Source organism: Lynx rufus, unplaced genomic scaffold (assembly GCF_022079265.1).
Source record: "Lynx rufus isolate CCGP_SWC_20201006 ecotype Redwood Valley unplaced genomic scaffold, mLynRuf1.p SCAF_8, whole genome shotgun sequence".
NCBI classification, from domain to species: Eukaryota; Metazoa; Chordata; class Mammalia; order Carnivora; family Felidae; genus Lynx; species Lynx rufus.
The window spans coordinates 17,993,494-18,012,998 of NW_025814896.1; the positions used below are offsets into that span (position 1 = coordinate 17,993,494).

General features: G+C 42.1%; 1 protein-coding gene across 1 annotated transcript in view; it reads left to right on the forward strand.

The window, feature by feature from the left end:
* The window catches only part of PTPRT (protein tyrosine phosphatase receptor type T), a 787,404-nt gene that overhangs the window by 571,999 nt on the left and 195,900 nt on the right, over positions 1–19,505 (forward strand). Inside the window, exon 13 of the mRNA XM_047069145.1 lies at positions 11,347–11,383. Coding sequence (XP_046925101.1) covers positions 11,347–11,383 — 37 coding nt within the window. The remainder of the gene's footprint in view (positions 1–11,346; positions 11,384–19,505) is intronic.

Genomic DNA, 19,505 nt, shown 5'->3' on the forward strand with positions numbered 1-19,505 from the left:
AAAGTATAATTAACAAGTAATAATTGTATATATTTAAGCTGTAATGTGATGTTTTGATGCACATGTACATTATGAAATGATTACCATAATCAGGCTGATTACCGTACCTATCACCTCACATTGTGTGTGGTGAGAACACTTAAGACCTACTCTCTTAGCAAGTTTCAAGTATAACATAGAGTGTTTTAGGGGCACCTGGGTGGCTCAGTCAGCGAGTGTGCGACTTTGGCTCAGCTCATGATCTCACAGTCTGTGAGTTTGAACCCCGCATCAGGCTCTGTGCTGACAGCTCAGAACCTGGAGCCTGCTTCAGACTCTGTGTCTCCCTCTCTCTCTGCCCCTCCCCCCTCGCTCTCTCTCTCAAAAATAAATAAACATTTAAAAAAAGATAACAATATTTTACAGATCTGCAGAATTTATGAATCCTGCATAACTCTTGGACCAGTATCTTCCCATTTCCCCTGCTCTTAGCTCCTTAAAACCACCCGTTCCCCTCTCTGCTTTTATGATTTCAACTTTTTTAGATTCCACTTTGTGAGATCACACATATTTGTTTTTCTTTGTCTGGTTTATTTCATTTTGCATAATGACCTCCAGGTTCATCCATGTTGTTGCAAATGGCAGGATGTCTTTCTTTCTTAAGGCTCCGCAGTAGTTCATAGTTCTGTATATACACCACATTTTTCTTTTCCCTACTCCAAACATCCCTCAGACTATTTAGCCATGCTGATCCCCTCAGTGTTCTAGTTGGGGCAACAAAGAAATGGGCCTCTTGGGCAGCATCTTGCCTGTCTGGGGAAGCCAGGCATTCACTGTGCTCTCACATTCCCGCAGGAGAGAAATCGTGGGCTGAGGGGGTCTCTCTGGGCACTGGGCTGTGCCACTTTGGGGGACATGTGACACAAGTAAAATGAAATTGCTCTTCTTACCCTCTTGGATGCATTTGTTTTCAGACTTTTTGCTCCAGTGGGGTACTGCAACCTCTCTGCTGGACTTCTGAGCTCTCATAAAGGTGCTCTCCTCCGTGGCTGGGAGGAGAAAATTACATTTCTGTGGGAGGATGAGTGCTGGAAATTCTTATTCTGCCATCTTGCAGACATCACTGGCTTGTCAATTTTTGATGGTATCCATCGACTTTTACCTAGTGCCTGTGAACAACCAATGAATTTGTCCTACTCTCCTTTTCCCCTGTTTATTCTCTTTCTCACTGTTTCTTGCATTACTCCTGCATTGTCAGAAAATATAACATTTCTGTGTTCTCTCAATTATGTCCCTGCCTTGTTTTAGTCTTATATTTACAATAAATATATTAAATGCTTACCGTTAGTCTTTTTGCTGAAATTTTCTCGGTCCACTCTTTGTTGAATGAAATTTATCCTCTGATACATTCCTCAAGAAAGAGTCACAGGCGTGGTATTCATTGAGCTGTTGAATGTTGAAAGCTACTTTCCTATAGCTTTGATATTCAAAAGACACCTGGCTAACTGTAAAACTCTTGGTTCATAATTTCATTCTTTGAGTTTCTTGAAAATGCTGCCCCTTATTTCATGGACTCTGATGTTGCTTTGGAGATATCTCATGACATCTCTTGCCCTTGTGATTTCTTTGCCTGGAGTCTTTGAGAACTTTTTTTTTTTTTAGGTTGAATTGTTTTATTAGAATCTTGGAATCAATCTTTTGAGTCTTTGGGTCCTTTCAATATATAGGCTCAGGGTGTCTTTTAATTCCAGAATTTTCCTTTGATTATTGTTCTAAATCTCTCCCTATCCAATCGTTCCATCTGTCTTCTCAGGAATTTCAAGTATACATATATTGGAACTTCTTTGTCTTCCCTCTCAGTCACCTTTCACTGACCCTTGCTATTTTATTCTTTATTTTATTTTCTTTTTCTTGGTTGTTTTTTCCTTTCTTCAGTGCCACTTATTAAAATTTTTCTTTGGACACCTTGTTATTTATTTATTTATTTATTTATTTATTTATTTATTTATTTTTTCCAACGTTTATTTATTTTTGGGACAGAGAGAGACAGAGCATGAACGGGGGAGGGGCAGAGAGAGAGGGAGACACAGAATCGGAAACAGGCTCCAGGCTCTGAGCCATCAGCCCAGAGCCTGACGCAGGGCTCGAACTCACGGAGTGCGAGATCGTGACCTGGCTGAAGTCAGACGCTTAACCGACTGCGCCACCCAGGCGCCCCCACCTTGTTATTTAAACATCATTTCTGAAGTGCTTTTGCCTTTCTTCTTATTTTCCTAAGTTCACTCAACTCTTTTTTTTTTCTGCTGATTTTTTATACATATCAGTTTTTAATCTTTGCATTTCTAATTCAGAGTTGTTTGAGGAAATTTAATTCAATTTGGAGTGGTGGTTACAATTTTCTTTTTGGTTTTTGATGGTTTTGTTTTGTTTTTCCCTTAATTTGAGGGGGGTTTATTTTTATCACTTGAGATGTTCTTATTTTTATTTTCTGTTTTCTTTGTAGAGTAGCTTTATTTGGCACTTTCCTTTTATTCATAGTGTAGATTGAAGGTGGCTTACAAGATTTTAGTTTAAAAACACAGCATTCTGATAGGGGAGTGAAATATGATTTTTTAATGGATGACTAAGTCTTGTCTCTGATGGAGGATGGGTGGATGTGTGTTCTTGGACTCATGTTGCTGCTGTTTTCTCTCTCTCTTTTGACTCACAGGATCTTAAAATTCCTCTTGCCTCTTTTCCTTTTCCTCAATAAATCTCCCAAGGGCACATTTCCCTTCTTTTTACCTTATTTTCCCCTATAAGTGATCTATTTAAGGTTGCCACCTTGAATTATGTGTGCCTTCAAGTCCTTTCCACCTACTCAATGTCTTAATCTATCAGCATTTTCACACATTTTCAGATTTTTTATACATACAAACTTGGTCTTGCTAGAGATCGTTTTATTATTATTATTATTATTATTATTATTATTATTTTATTATTATTTTTTAGAGAGCTGCACATAGGCAGGGGTGGTGGGCAGAGGAAGAGGGAGAGAGAATCCTAAGCAGGCTCCATGCCCAGTGTAGAGCCCAATATGTACTTGATCCAATGACCTTGAGATCATGACCTGAGCCAAAGTCAAGAGTCAGATGCTCAACTGACTGAGCCACTCATGCTCCCCTAAAGATCATTTTAGATCAATCTTACACCATCTACTAGCTCACCTCTCTTCTCTTTCATGTTGCTTTTCCATATGGCCCTTGCTGTCCACAAAAGCTTGTGCTGAAAACCTTAAAAATATTTCATTCATTTGTGGTGTTTAATTTTTTTCCTAACAGTGATTATGAAGTTTTGAGCATTCTCTGTATTTTAATGATGCTAATGTTGTGTACTTTGTGGATTTTTGGAAGAGAGTCAAGGGGAATTGGGGTACAGAGAGGCTAGACTGAGGACACAGTTGGTGTCCGTACCAGAAGCCAATACTGATTCATAAGCATGGGGTGGGGTGAGGTGTTGGAAGGTCTCTAGGGTCAGGCACAGCCAAAATATGCCTTCCAATGATGGGGGAGGTTGAAACAGGATCCCTGCACTCACTGTCTTGGCCACCACCATCTCTTGGCTAGACTACACCACATTCTTCCTACTTACTAGTTTTTCTTGTACCATAAGTCTGTTCTGTATATAACAGTCTCTACATTTTATTATTTTATTTTTTTAAGTTTATTTATTTATTTTGAGAGAGGGAGAGAGAGAAACAGTGGGGTTGGGCAGAAAGAGAGGGAGAGACAGCATCCCAAGAAGGCTCCTTGCTTTCAGCACCAAGCCTGATGCAGGGCCTGGTCTCAGGAACTGTGAGATCATGACCAGAGCTGAAATCAAGAGTCAGAAGCTTAACCAATTGAGCCACCCAAGCACCCCTAAATTCTTTACATTTAAAAAAATGTAAATCTGAGGGGCGCCTGGGTGGCTCAGTCGGTTAAGCGTCCAACTTCAGCTCAGGTCACGATCTCGTGGTCCATGAGTTCAAGCCCCGCGTCGGGCTCTGGGCTGATGGCTCAGAGCCTAGAGCCTGCTTCCGATTCTGTGTCTCCCTCTCTCTGTGTCCCTCCCCCATTCATGCTCTGTCTCTCTCTGTCTCAAAAATAAATAAACGTAAAAAAAAATTTTTTTTAAATGTAAATCTGAAAACTTCATTGTTTCTGCAAATAAATCTTTGATGGCTTCCAGTTGTTCTTAAGATATAGGCCAAAACTGTACAGTCTAAAAGGCTCTACGAGGCTTCTGTTTCTAGCTTCACCTCATATCATTCTCCAAGTCCTTCTTTATAATGTAACCATTCCAGACTTGTTTATATCTTCCACTACACCATGCATTTTCTCACGTCCAAGTCTTTTCACATTTGTTCCTGAATCCAGGACACATTTTTTTTTATACTTCATATATCTAACTCCTACTTATCTCCCAAGTCACAAGTTAAATGGTCTTTTCTCAAGGCAGTGTATCTTTTTCCTTCCCATCCACACTTCGTGTCTTCTTCTTACACATACTTAGCACCTAGTACTTCTTCCTCACAGTGTTTATTGCAACTTGTAATCAGATACTTACTTGTGAGAATAGATATCTAATGTTAGTCACAAACATTGGAAAATAATGTGTACATGCTCCATGAGGACATGGACCACGTCTGTTTTGCTCATCCTGTAACACTAGTACCCAGCACAATGCCTGACACATAGTGATCATTCAGTAATCATCCATATAATCAATAGTGATCACATCAATAAATAACTGTTGATTGGCTGACCAAATGAATAAATAAATAAAGGAATAAGTGGGCTGTTGAGGCCCTAGCCAAGTCTTAGAGGAATATTAAGGCAGGAGCCAAAGCAACTTGGCAAACTAGACTATGGTGTCAGGGCTAATTCCCATTGTATTTACTAGGGTATCTCAATCTTGGAGAAGACAAAGGCATGAGTTATGGTAAGTGGGAAAATTATGTGAAAACTAGGGTGAGAACCAAATCCCCATCCTATACATAGGGCAGTCTAATGGGAGTAGAGTAAGAATTGTATGTACTACTCAGGTACCTAGGGCTTCTTGGTCAGGGTAGTGACACAACTTAACCTAAGTCTAACTGGATAATAATTAGCATCTACTAAAATACTTGATGCCTTGGACACTATGCCTCTGAATTAGAGAGACATCCTATAATTTCAGCAGATGGTGAAAGGATGGATGTATAGATGAGACAGACTTGATCTACTCTTGAAATGGGGGCTATGAGTAGGTAAGTAGTTGTAGACATGAAGCATTTGGGTTTTTTTAGTGAGCTATGTGTTGTGGGGTGTGGTGTGATATGGAGTGATGTCAAGAAAACAGAGTACTGAAAGAAAAGGCATACTGCCAGTAGCTGAAACCAGACTCAGCATTTTGAGAACTTGAAGCAACCTTAGAATACCCTGCCCACTCTACCAAATTGGCCTTTTCCAACCCTGTCTCTGTATTTGATTCATGGGGAAATTGAGCCATAGAGAGCAGCAGTGACTTGCTTTATATTGCCCAGCACTGGCAGAGCTTGAGTAGAAGCAGGTCTCAACAGAATCACAACAGTTAGGATATTAAATTCTACTCTACGGTGATATATACCTGTGTCCAGATTTGCCAGTCTGGAGTGGGGACTGGGCTGTGAGTGAAGTTAAAATGATAGGGAAAGGAAATTATATTGTACTGTCCCAGAATATATGACACATCTAGAAGTAGGATATAATTAATGGAGATAGAACAGAAAGTGTACCAAATGTTTCTCCTTTCCCCAAAGCTTTATATAATCTTGGCACAAAGAAAGTACTCATTTCCTGTTTATTGAATGGATTGGGGACTTTGGGTATGTGCACACTGGCCAGACTTCCCATATGTTGGGATGCAGAATGTCTAGCATGTTCCCAACTTGCTTGCTAACAATTCAATCACACAGAAGGGCAAGAGAGTGACTTAGGACTTTGTTATTCTGTATCTAATTCTAACCAACAAAGACAAATTGGTTATGGAATTAGAGGTGTCAGGAATTTGGGAGAAAGCAGACATGTCAACATCATGTTTGTGAGAGCCAGGGAGAGTCAAGTATAATGAGACATGTGCTCCAGATTATAGAAAACAGCTTTTAATAGATGTGGGGTGGAGGAGGTGGTGTCAGAAATGGCTCACTTTCACACATGCAACTATGGAAGGGAAGAAGATTCTCAGAAAATTGTCACAAATGACCCAATGAAGGAAAGCAAGCAGTAGAAGAAACCATTGAAACTACCCAGATTCCCTTTAATATGACCCATTTTACAGAGAACATTCCCACAGAAGGCAGGTTAGTGTTTTCACTACTGCAGGGATGAAGTGACCCAGAGGGAGCATGATGTTCTGGTAATATTTGGTGTTTTCATCTGGGGTGCTAGCCATAGGTGCATATTTACTTTGTGCAAAACTTGGCACTCTTGGGTGCCTGGGTGGCTCAGTCAGTTAAGCATGTGACTCTTGGTTTTGGCTCAGGTCATGATCTCATACTTCATGAGTTTGAGCCCTGCTGGGCTCCACACTGACAGCAAGGAGCCTGCTTGGGATTCTCTCTCTCCCTCTCTCTCTTCCCCTCCCCTGCTAACAGGCACATGCACTCAATCACACACACTCTCTCTCAAAATAAATAAAACTTTTTTTAAAAAAGATTCTTTTTCTCCCTCTGCCCCTTTCTCCTGTGTGTGTGTGTGTGTGCGCGCGCTCTCTCTCTCTCTCTCTCTCTCTCTCTCTCTCTCTCAAATAAAAACTTAAAGATAGAACACTTGGAAAATTGTAGTTAAAGTTAGTATACTTGTCTCTATGTATGTTGTACTTCAAATGAACCAAGTAATGCCTCTTAAGTATATTTCTTTCACAAATTATTTTTAAATGTTTATCTTTGCATGTTGTAGTAAAGATTGTACTTTGCTTTATTCCTTTAATATATTCTTACATGTACTATGCCATGTTATTATATGGTACTCACAATTATTTTTGGTTAGCTTCATAATATTCCACTGTGTGGATAGACTACAATTTCTTTACCATGCCTGTAGGGTTAGACCGGTATGTGGAGCTACACTTTAACTTTTATAAAGACCATTGGAACCAACATCTTAGGATATAAACCTTCTAACATTTCAGGTTATTCCCTGAGAATAGATTCTTAAATGTGAAAAGATTAGATTGACTCTCTTTGAAGTTGAGATCCATATTTACCAATTACCCCCAGCAGTGAAACCTCATCAAACTCTTGCCCGTTGCTGTATGCAATAATCTTGCACAATTGGCAAGTTTCCTAATAATAGCACTTGTAAAAATCTTTTTTCATTGTATTAATACAAAGTTGGAGATTCTTCTTACCATTCCTAGTCTCTTGGTATGGCTCCCACCCTGCACAGTTTCTGGGTGATGGTCATTGTGGTGGTTGCACAGCCATGTGAAGAAAGCTTTCAGTCCTCAGGAGCTTGTGCTTTCTGTAACCATCTCAGGCTTCAGCTCACTGACCCTTTAAACCAGAGAGCAGAAATGGAAGCCAGCAGGAGTTGAACATCTGCTCTTTCTCCAAGCTTGAAAACAAAAAATTAGTTGGCTCACTTTTATCATCATTTTCAAGTTTTACCTCATTTGTTACTGAAGCTTCTTTGGCATCACATTTAGAGAGTTTTACTTTATTTTCATATTTTTTATTCATAATTTTTCCTTCTTTCTGCCTTCTGGATGTACTTTTTAAAAAACATTTTTCTTGGGGCGGTTGGGTAGCTCAGTCAGTTGAGCGTCCGACTTCAGCTCAGGTCACGATCTCGCGGTCCGTAAGTTTGAGCCCCGCGTTGGGCTCTGGGCTGATGGCTCAGAGCCTGGAGCCTGCTTCCAATTCTGTGTCTCCCTCTCTCTCTGCCCCTCCCCCATTCATGCTCTCTCTCTGTCTCAAAAATAAATAAATGTTAAAAAAATTAAAAAAAAACATTTTTCTTGAAATGTAGCATTCTTCAAATATCATATGAACATCTCAAATGAATACTTCATATATTTGCATCATTTCTGCATTTTCCAGTTTTTTAATAAAGCAATTGTTTATTTGAAAAAAGAGCACTTTTCAGCATTAAAGAATGTAAAGGAAACACTTGTCCCAAAGAACAAGTCATGTCAACCCAACCTTCTTTCTTTGAGAGAGTTCTTAGGCTGATAAATTGCAGGAGTGCAGTAGACAGAGCATGAGTATCTGAAGTGAATTTGACCCTATTCTCAAAATATTTTTGTGGAAAAACACAGCAGTAGGATCCAAGTGCGTAAACAATTGAAGAGATGAGCAGTTAGATAACCACCACAAATTCTGATGAGCAATAAATGCCAGCCCGGAAGATGGATTCTGGTACATGTCATAGAGCTCTATCAGTGCCATTTTCTAGGTTATCACTTATACTAACGATCTGGATAAAAATATAGAAAAAAATATTTTCAAAAACTTGCATATGGTGAAGCATATGAGAACAAGCAATAGCAATCAGATCAAAGAAGATGGAAGTCAACAGTGGAAGTCAGTATATGACTCTGTACTTGGATTCCAGAAACACAGCCACATTTATGTATGTAGGAGCAGGCAGGTATTTTTTTGTGGGGGTAAGGTTGATGGCACATTCATCATGATGACTGAAAAACTGGGATATTTGCTATGTTTAACAGAAGCCCAATATAACTAAGGAAAATAGAATATAGTGAAAATCTAGATAATCATATACTGACAAGACCACATGCAGACTGCTACTTCATATTCTAGTCCCTTCTCATTAAGAGGGACAAACTGGAGGATGTCCTAGGATGAGTACCAGTATTGGTTCAAAGGACTTGAACTCTTATCATTGGAATTGTTGAGGAAGAAGAATGTTAGTGGATGTGAGAACTATCTTTCAGTATCCAGACATCTCTGCTACACAAGCCAAGGGCAGACTTTCTGTGGTCTAAGGAACAGACTCAAGACCACTAGGGAATCATACTTGAGTTTAATCAAAGTGACAGTCTCTAGCATTCAGAGGTATGCTTAGAGAAAATAGACTCTGCTGTAGACATTACCATTTCTTCCTTCACTTAAGTTAGGTATGGCCACGTGACTGCTTCTAATCAATGAAACTTGAGTCAAGCAAGTGTAGTTTCTGATACAAAGCATTTAATTGCCAGTGCCCAACTCCAGCATTCTCTTCTCCTGCCTCAGTGAACACTGAAGCCTTGTGTTAAAATGAAGGTACCAGCCTTGGTCTCTGAGTGACTACAGTGGTTATAGTATCCCCCAACCACCACTACTACCCCACCTCAGACCGTCATGCACCTACATTGGACATGTTGGTTTGAGTGGGAAATATACCTTTACTGTTTTTTGCCCCTGCAATTCATGGGTTTTATATCTCTGCATAACCCCGATGCAATATTGTGATCTCTTATAAGAAATATATTTTTGGTCTTTCAGATGACCAAAATATATTTCTCATATGTATTTGGTCTTTCTTCATGGTTTCTGGTTCACAGCTTCCCAAACCTTAGGAATTTTCTAAGTGTCAATGGTGATAAAGGTGTCTTTTGTTACGTTAATGAAGGTGACTTTGGGACCCCACCCAAGGAGGATGCTAGTTGCCAGGAGGATTAATTTTGGATTAGAGGGTCCCACAGTCCCACCCCACCCCAACCTACTGGACCTCTGGAGAGAGGGGAGGGGCTGGAGGTTGAATCAGCCAATGGCCAGTGACTTAGTCAATAATGACTATGCAGTGAAGCTTTCCATAAAAACCCAGAAGGACTGGGTTCAGAGACCTCTGGGTAGGTGACCACATGGAGTTTGGGGAGAGTAGCACTTCTGGAGAAGGCATGAAGGTTCTGCGCCCCTCCCCACATACTTCGCCCTATGCATCTCTTGTATCGGGCTGTTCCTGGGTTATATCTTTTTACAACAAACTGGTGATTTAGTAACCTGTTTCTCTGAGTTCTGTGAGCTGCTCTAGCAAATTAATTGAACCTAAGGAGGAGGTCATTGGAATCTCCAAAATGTAGCTGGTAAGTCAGAAACACAGGTAACAGCCTGGGGCTTGAAACTGGCATCATTTGAAGTGGGGGATAGGGAGCAGTCTTGTGGAACTGAACCCTTAACCTGTAGAATCTGACGCTATCTCCAGGTAGATAGTATCAAAATTGAGTTGAATTCTGTGACACCCTGTTGATATCTGAGGATTGCTTAATGTTGTGGAAGGGGAGGAACCACCCTCCCAAAACAGAATTGGGTCCAGGAACCCTCAAAGACCTGACTAACACAAATGCTTTCAAGATGCAGTAATTTCTTATGAGTGAGCATTAGCAAGACACATGTTTGATTCTTGAGACCCATACACTTGCATTCCTTTTTGCCTTTTATTTTCATTGCTACACTATATTCAGATTGTTGCTGGGCGTATTACTTAGTCAACTGGAATTTTCAACTGATTCTAGGGCCTCCTTGGAGATGATCCCAAGAAAGCACACTAAAATGATGATCTTCCTGAGCACACTCTTCTGTAACTCAACTGCAGGCCCAGTAATATCTCAAGTTTGTGGGTCTTGTCCATTTGGGGAACAGCCAACAATAACTAGATAGTTTACCCACCAAAGATTCGATCGCCATGCAAACATACACACACACGACATTACCCATGAAAACTGTGAGGTTCACCAGAGATCTCAGGGCCAGTGTAACTTTTTGAGCATGAAATTTGCAGTTTTATTCTTACACATCCATATTGCCTGGGATCATGTCTAGTATCTGTTTCAGTCTGTGCAGATAGATGCATTTTTTACTTATTATTTACTTACCAACATAGTTTCCCAAAGATGCTCTTGGTGCCATCTACTAACATATGCCACAGTGTACCCATCTAGTGTTATTATTAAAGTTGTCCTGTGCTGGGCAGTCATAGGATTTGATGTTTATAAGTGGTTCTGTCTGGGAGGCAGCTTATGAGGTGATGGGAGCCAGGAATTAAAAGGCACAAAATATGTACCTTGCCTGAAAATAAATGAAGAAATAGAATTAAAAAGTGATTCCTGGTGTGCCTGGCTAACTCTGTTGGTAGAGCATGTCGTTCTTGATCTGGGGGTTATAGGTTCAAGCCCTGCATTGAGGGTAGGGATTACTTAAAATCTTTAAAAAAAAAAAAAAAAAGGTGATTACGATGGGGGAAGAAATGGAAAGGACACATTTCAGGTTGTAATTAAAAATACATATATAGACATATATACAGGTATACATATGTACATCTTTTCTTTATATAACAAACCAAACCCACAACTAATTAACTGGGACCTCACTTTTGTTGTTCACAGGAGACCAAAATCAACTGTGTTCGCCTGGCTACAAAAGGTATGTTGGCATGTCCTTGTCTGTCTTCAACCATTTAAGGATTTCTCCATCTAGCCACACAGGGAAAGTTTAGGCAACAATTACTAAAAATAAAAGAAAGAATTGTTATTTTCATTGGAGTCATTATACCTACAGTATATGTTAATAAATACCTACAGTGTATATTAATAACACAGTGCCAAAAACATAGTAAGAGCTCAAAAAATACTTGTTGAATCAGTGGATGGATAGATGGATGGGGATCGTGGGGCAGACAGACAGACGGACTGACAGACAGATGGACAGATGAATGGACTAGTACATTAATCAGTAGAGTGATGAATATAAATTTTCTTAAATATTCTTCTATATATTTTCATTATATTTGGGTTTGTGCTTATGTGGGTATTTTTTTAGCATGTCTGGTACACCTGTCTTCTGAGTTTTGTGCTTTTTTCAGCTGGGTTTGGCTTTCACAAATGAGGTGATAGTGTCGGTGCCTTTAATAATGAGAAAACAAACACTGCATTGTTATGTAGTTGGCATTTTCAATACTTATCCCAAAAACTAAGGCAGCATTGTTCAGGCTCATCACTTTTTGTTTTCCTAATTATAATTGAATTGCCTGGCCCTTTCAATTGGTACATGTTTCTGTTTATTACTCTTTAAGAAAAAATCAATGAATGGTTTGTTATCATTTAACCTATTACAAGGTTGAATGGTTAGAAATCAGGTTTATCTTTTTGTTATAGGATGGATATTTTTAACAGCTATTCTCTCCATATAACCACATGAAAATTGGACAATTCTGTTGTCCCTTGCATTTATTGACAGTGTATATAGTTACATAGGATGCTTCCCCAGAGATGGCAATTATAAATATAAGTAGGCATATAATCATAGATATAAAACATAGACAAAGACGATGACCCAAGTGTGTATGTACATATGTGAGTATATACACGCATGCACAGTCATACAGAGGAAAACACATACATATGTGTGGGAAGAGGTAGAAATGAGGGAGGGGAAGAGAGAGAGAGGAGAAGGAGGAGAATATGGCTGTTTCACAAAATATGCACCAAGACCTGTCACTCATGTCTTTCATAACTTTGAAGAAAACCAGCTCAATATGTAGGCTGAGAAGGAAAGATGATACAGGAGGAAGGAGAGGACAGAAGCACCAAGGACTCACTGTGATAAGAACCCCCTCTGATTTCACATAAGTCATGAGAGGCCGGCATGTCCCTAACTTGTTCTCTCTCAGGAACTCAGGCTACTGGACAGACAGAGATAAACTACTCTTTGTGAGGCAAGGAGAATTGATGGCCTGCAAACAAAAGTGACACAAATCACAGGCCTTAGAAGGCTTTCCCACTGAGGAAAACAGATAATCCAAGAGGAAGAGCATCATCAATTGGATAGCATTAGAGCTCCGGACAGCTGAGCGTCTGCTGTGTCCCGCTTAAAGGGGCAGCCGGGGGAAGGGAGGAAATGTACAGGGAGACCTCCTTCACCCACCCCTCCAGCTTTGACCTCTAGACAAGGGAGAGGTTGATGTGGTTGCTCTGCCCTCCATGGTGGGGGTGGGGGGATGTGGTATTCTAAGGATACCCTCTGGGACATAAGCCCCCCTAAAGGGTAGTTTGTTGGATCCTGTTTTCTAAACTGAGAATTGGGAACACATGGTTGGATGGACAAGAGATAGATATAGGAACTTTACAAGAGAATAATTAAAACTCTACTTCTGGGGCAACTTCAGGATCCACTGTCCTCATAGTCCTAGAGACCCAGCATGAAGCACTTCTCCCTGCAGTACAGCTGCACTGGTCCTGAAAGAACTAGAGAAGAAAACATGTACCTCTTCTAAGCATAAGGATTTGTCCTCACATTTGACTTGTAGGATACTGTCTTCCTTAGGGGGGTGTGCACATGTAATGTGTGGGTGTGTGGAGGGATGGGAACAAGTGAAAAATCTGGAGTCTCAGATGGCCGAGCCCTGGCAGGGCAGGAAGGAGTCAGGAGTCAGAGGTAGATTCCCAGCACTGACACCCTCACTTTCCAGGTCTGCGAGGGCCAGTCCTTCAGCCCAGACAAGCGGAGCTTTAGGAGCACCTTGAATAGGACAGAGAGCTGGACAGTGGAGAATGCGAGTCTCTCAGAGTCCCGGGGAGTTACCCCTCTCAGTGCCACCTCAGATAAGAGGATGCTTGGTGAGAAAAAAGCCAAGAAAAGACAAAGGAAAGCAGACCTGTGTTTGGTTGGTGTCTACTCTGTGCCTCACGTTAGCTTTGGAGCATCCGGGGTTGATTAAGGGCAAACCCTGTCTAATTCCGTGCACTCTTCATGAGGACTCTGTAGCAAGGATCTAAGGCCAAGAATGAATATTTGGCCCATCTCTTTCTGGAATCAAATTTCCCCATTTAGTGGGTTTGCTGAAAACACTATTACTTTTAATAGAGAAAAATAAGATACTGGGAATCCCATAGGCTTTGGCAGTATCTAAAGTGCCAGTGACATATTGCACTGGCCATCTGGCTCCCTCCAAGCACTTGGCACTTCTCTGTCATCATGGCACCTTCCTCTTGGGGCTTCCAGTGGGCATCCAACCCCTGGAGTGTGATCACATGTGCAAACTTAAGGCCACTGCTCTGCGGATGTTTTATCCCTGACTCTGGTGACTCCTGATGGTGTCCGTGGTCACCTGTGTGAGTCCTGCAGAATAGAAGGGCTCCCAGGGAGAACGTAACAATCCCCAGCACTCAGGCAGGGTCATTCTGACCTGACCCCAAGCCCAGTGCCTCTTCTGTTAGATTCCACATCTGGCTCCAGCATGACGCTCTAACCCTTGTCTGTCTGCAGCATTCCTATTAGTCACTTGAACTCTGATGCAGCACTGCCCAGTTTGGAGGGTTGCAAAGCAAGGGACCTAGAATAGTTTTCTATGGCTGCTATACCAGAGTACTAGCAGCTGAGTGGCTTAACAACAAAATTTCTTGTCTCACATTCTGGAGGCTGGAAGTCTGAGGTAAGGTGTCAGTAGGGTTGGCTCCTTTGAGGACTGTGAGGGGAGGATGTGATCCATGCCTCTCCCTAGCTTCTAGCAATCTTCATTGTTCCTTAGTTTGCATCTTCACATGGCATTCTCCCTGTGGGCATCTCGTGTCCAAGTTTCCCCTTTTTTATAGGGACACTAGGTACTATTAGATTAGGAGCCCACCCTGTTCCAGGTTGACCTCATCCTAAATTAACTAATTACATCTACAAGGACGCTATTACCAAATAAGGACACCTTCTGAGGCACTGGGTGTTGGGATTTCAACATATGAACTGGGGGATGGACGCATAGTTCAACGCATAACAGGACCCATGCATTTAGGGGCAGTGTCTATGTGGTTTCCACTGGAGCCTCTGATTGCTCATTATTCACAGTATAATCCCAGTGGCTTTTAAGGGTGTGCAAGGAGCAAGAACCAGCCCTGTCAGAGGGGGGCGCTGGCAGTGGACTGGTCTAGATTGGACTTCTGTTCCCTTGGGGAGTTTAGTCAGGCTGCTTTGGGCAGAGGAATTGCAGGTTCTGTGGAGGGAGCCCTGGGCAGCGGGTAAATACAGTAGGTGGTCCGCACACACCCAATGGCTGGGTCTGTGACAGCAGGACCCTACTCAGACCCTACATGATGGTGGAGCATCAGGTCCTGATCTAGTCAGGTTTCAGGGCCCTGAGCAGAGCCTGCTTTCTGGGGCAGGCACCAGCACTGCTGACTTGGAAGGTCTCTGATGAGGTGATCCTTGGTCTTAACCACTAACTTCCTCATCCCATTTTGCCATGGCAGAAGTTCCTGGCACATGCCTGGCAATCAAAAAATGCTCACTGAAATGAATAAATGCATTTGAAGCCAGCATCTTACTGCAGCAAGAGTCAGAGACCTTGAGAGTCTCAGTTGATCTCTCTCAAACTCCAAGGTGCCATGTTTCAGGTTATCCCCATCTATCCATTCACAGAACATTTTTTAAACATACCTACTGCCAGTGGTTTCATGATAAACCTGCTCTTTGTAAAAGAAAAGCCCTTATTTGTAGTCTTTGTTGATCTCCAAAGTATAAATATCCCCACCATGTCCAATATCAAGTTACCAATGGTTTAATAACTGGCTCACAAAAAAGTCCAGAGTGTTTAACACCCAGGTCTAGCAAGCTAATACAAGCCAGCTCCGGCACACCAAGGCCTCTACCACCCAGTTTGTTAGAGGATCAGACGATATAATAAACATCTAAGTGTTGTATTTACTGCGAGGTGTTTTGGAAAAAAATATTGTCAATAAATGTTACTTCCTTTGTGTAGTCTGCTCAGTCAGCATCTGTGAGCTGGGTACCTTGAAAGGAACTAGGGTTTTGTGCTGAATCAGCAGGCATGATGCCTGTCCTCAAGGAGCTCACGATCCAGTGTGGAAACTAGACCTTGCATGAGTGATTTTGACAGATAATTGTGGACTTATGATTATGATCAATGCTTCCAAATGGAAGTGAAATGTACTGAATGGGGGCTAAAGTACCGTTGGGGCCAAAGCTCCATGCAGTAATGGCATGTATGTTCCTGGGCCTTCATCTGGGGTTCTGTTTCTCTGGGACTGGTCCAGTATGGGAGATACAACCCTTCTGTTACCTCCATCACTACCCCTTCTCACCTAAACACTGGGAATTGCACAATACCCAGACCAAGGGTAGGATTGGAAGGCTAGCTGACTCAGCATCTCAGACTGTGAGAGGAGCCATACCCCTGGTCCAAAGTCCCTGTTAAGAGTCAAGACTGTATGTATTTAGAGGATTGAGAGGGTAGGGATTTGCATATCACCAGGGGGCAATATTTATTTACAGAGTGAGGGCAGAACCACAGATTGAAGGCCCAGCTAAGGGACTCTGTGGGGTGGGAGTTTGATATTTGCTAGTAGAAGGGTAATTCTAGCATCAGGACAGGCTCACCTCAAAAGCCTTGAAAACGGTCTTTTTCATCGATGGAAGGGTCTTGTTGGCATTGCCCCAGATTCACATTCTTTTTTATCTTGTTGATCAGCCAGGGATTGCCTGTTATTAACTTTGGCTAGAGATTTAGAGGAATTAGAATGTGAGTTCAACCATAGTGGGGAAGTGGATTTCATCGATGAGTAGTAGATAAAGGCAAATAGGAGCTGTCTTAAGACAGATTCCCTGGAAGCAGAGCCTGAAGCAGGGATTTGGGTGCATTTAATGTATTGATGGAGGGCACTTGGAAGAAATCTATAAATCAAAGAGGGAAGTGGGATGGTAAAAAGAAAATGTTAAAGCAAGAATCTGTTCTCAGATAAATGCAAGCCTAGGCTACATGCAAGTGGAGTATAAATTTCTCCAAAGTTCTGCCTTGAAGTAAGAAGACCAGGTTTTCTGTGTCTCTCCCCCATAACAATTAGTCCTTGGTACTTTCCCCTTTCCTTACCCTTCTCCCTCCCCTCCATTTCTCAGGTGGCTCCAGGGGAAATGGTATCCCAGAGCCTTGGCCAAAGTCTCTGGAGAATGTCACAGGTGTGAGCCCTTAGTCTTAATACCCACAGCAGCAGGGGCACGGGGGTGTGGGGGGAAGGTTGGGTATGATACACTGACCTGCAAAGGGGATCTGGGAGTGGCACCAGTGGCCTCCACCGCACTGATCTTATCATAAAGAGGATGTGTTTCATCATCGGGTTGAGGGATAGCAAAAAGCTCATGGAATTGCCTCAATTTCAAGAGCTAAAAGAAAATCCTGAAAGCCCTGTGCTTGGCACACTCTACTCTGAGAATTTGTTTAGAGCGGCAGAGAGAAAACTTCAGCTAATGGGTAAATAAGCATTACATTTTTGGTTTAGAAGCAGAAAATTATTATTACTCATTCTCCGAAGGGAGGGCAGTATGAAGATAACAATAAGGCTTCATTTGTGTTGTTAAAACAGGAATTGTGAGATAGAGCAAGTCAGTGGGAGGTACATTTAGACCCATTAAGTAAGGTTTACCTCGTATTTGGAAGACGAGGGATGGGCTCAGTTTCAGAACCAGGTTGAAGATGGAACATACTCAGAGACCACTCTTGGGAAGATAGAGCATGTAGAAATTTGCAATGAAAGTGCAACCTTAGACTTCCAAGGTTCTGAAGCTTAGGCTGGAGGGAGTGTGGGGGTGGGGAACTGCCTTTCCTGTGGAAGATGATTATCCTCTGTGGTGGAAGGTGCCCCAGGCTATAGCTGCTGAAGGAGGGACCTGAGCATCTGTTTGTGCCTTTCTGACTCAGAGCAGGCCAAGGGGAAAATGGTTTCTGATCTAGAACCATACCAGTCAGTTTCTCTTCCAGAAACTGATGTCCATTTCCACCCAAGTCCCTGTCCTGTCTTATTCTCCCCTGCTTTCCTCCATGCACCCCTCCATTCACTTCGCTACTTTCTCTTGCCCACACTCCCTGCCTCCCCCAGACTTGCCTGCATGACCTGGCCCCTTACTACCTTTCAGCCTCTCCCAAGCTTCTATCCTCATACTTGCTATATTCTTCTGACTTACCAAGTTCCTTCTAACTTCAGGGCCTTTACTCATCCTGCCCCCTCTGCCCAAAATTATCCAGCCACTGTATGTGCCTGTATAACAGATAAATATCTTTCTAACTGCAGCATAGACACACTTCCTCAGAAAGATCATCCTGACCTCCAATCTGATGTATATCCCCAACATTTTCCACCTGAAATCATACCCTGTACTTTTTTTCATAGCATTCATTTTGACTTGCAAATATGTACATTTTTTTTTAGTTTGCTTACATGTTTAGTGTCTATCCCAGCCACATTCCAAGTGTAGTAAAAGCATTTTGCCTATTTTGAGCACTGTTGTGTCCCCAGATTCTAGCATACTTTCGTGCTCAGTAAAATATATTGAATGAACAAAGGGATAAATCAATGGATGGTCAATTGATTAATGGATGGATGGATGGATGGATGGATGGATGGATGGAGGCTAATAGGTTATTCTTTCATGGCCTCTTTTTTTTTTCAAATACAACCTATTTGTCAGCACTGTTCTCTTTCAATGTAGGAGTAAAAAGGAATGAGGTAGAGATCAACTATGTAATCTACAGTACCCACTCACAAAGGCCAGCCAGGCTCTGCTGGGGTATTTGCTATAACAGGGACCTCACTACTGGCCCAAAGAGTTCCTCCCACCATGGGAGGACACTTCATTTGGAGGGAGCCTCAATATCATGAGTCCATATTGGCTCCCCGTTATTTCTGTCAATGTGTCTTTGAGGCCACATAGATCCTGTCTGCCTTTCCTCCCTCCAGAAAATAAAATTTGCTTTCTCTGTGTCCCTCCGCCCCAATTAGGGCCAAGCAGGTACTTACTTGCCTGTCTGCCCTCTCCCTGTTGGAACCTCTCTGGCCACCAGCAGACAACAGCACTCCCATCTCTGGCACCAGCCAGGGAGGGAACACAGCTGGTTCTGCAGACTCCCGCTGGGTGCGCCCGAGTGGCAGTTAGAAAAATCAGCTTTGATTTGATTTGCAAACTGAGCCTAGTCATTGAGACAAAATAAATCCGGAAACCCATAAAGCCATTTGCAGAGTTGCTTTGCAGAAGACAGCCACAGTTTTAATCTAGTAAACACTCTCTAACGATCCCATTAAAACAGCCCCCTCAGAGTAGGTGCTGAAAGCTGAACTCCAGAATAATGAAGCATGAGATAAGGGGCCAATGTCACCAGTAGATCCATGCTGCCCTGTGGTGGTGATGGACTAAAACCATTGTCCCAATGGCAATAGGCAAGAGACGTGGGCAATGGTCTTTTGTAAATGTGGTTTCTTTTTATAATGGCTAAGCCTGAGGTGGAGCATTTCATCCAGCATTTTCTCTTCTCTCTTCATAATGGATTCTCACCCCTACAGAGAGTGGCAGGACAATAAATACCCATTCTCTAGTGAGATGCCCTCATTTTGCAGATGCTAAGACTGGAGCCAGGAAGGGGAATGATGTGTCCATAGATTCCTTATCTGTAAGACTAACATGCCACAGGTGGTGTGAGAAGCCAAGCAAGATGTAGGTATTGTCTCCTATCAGATAGGAAATTCCCATCACCTGCCCTCCCCTCTGTTGACCC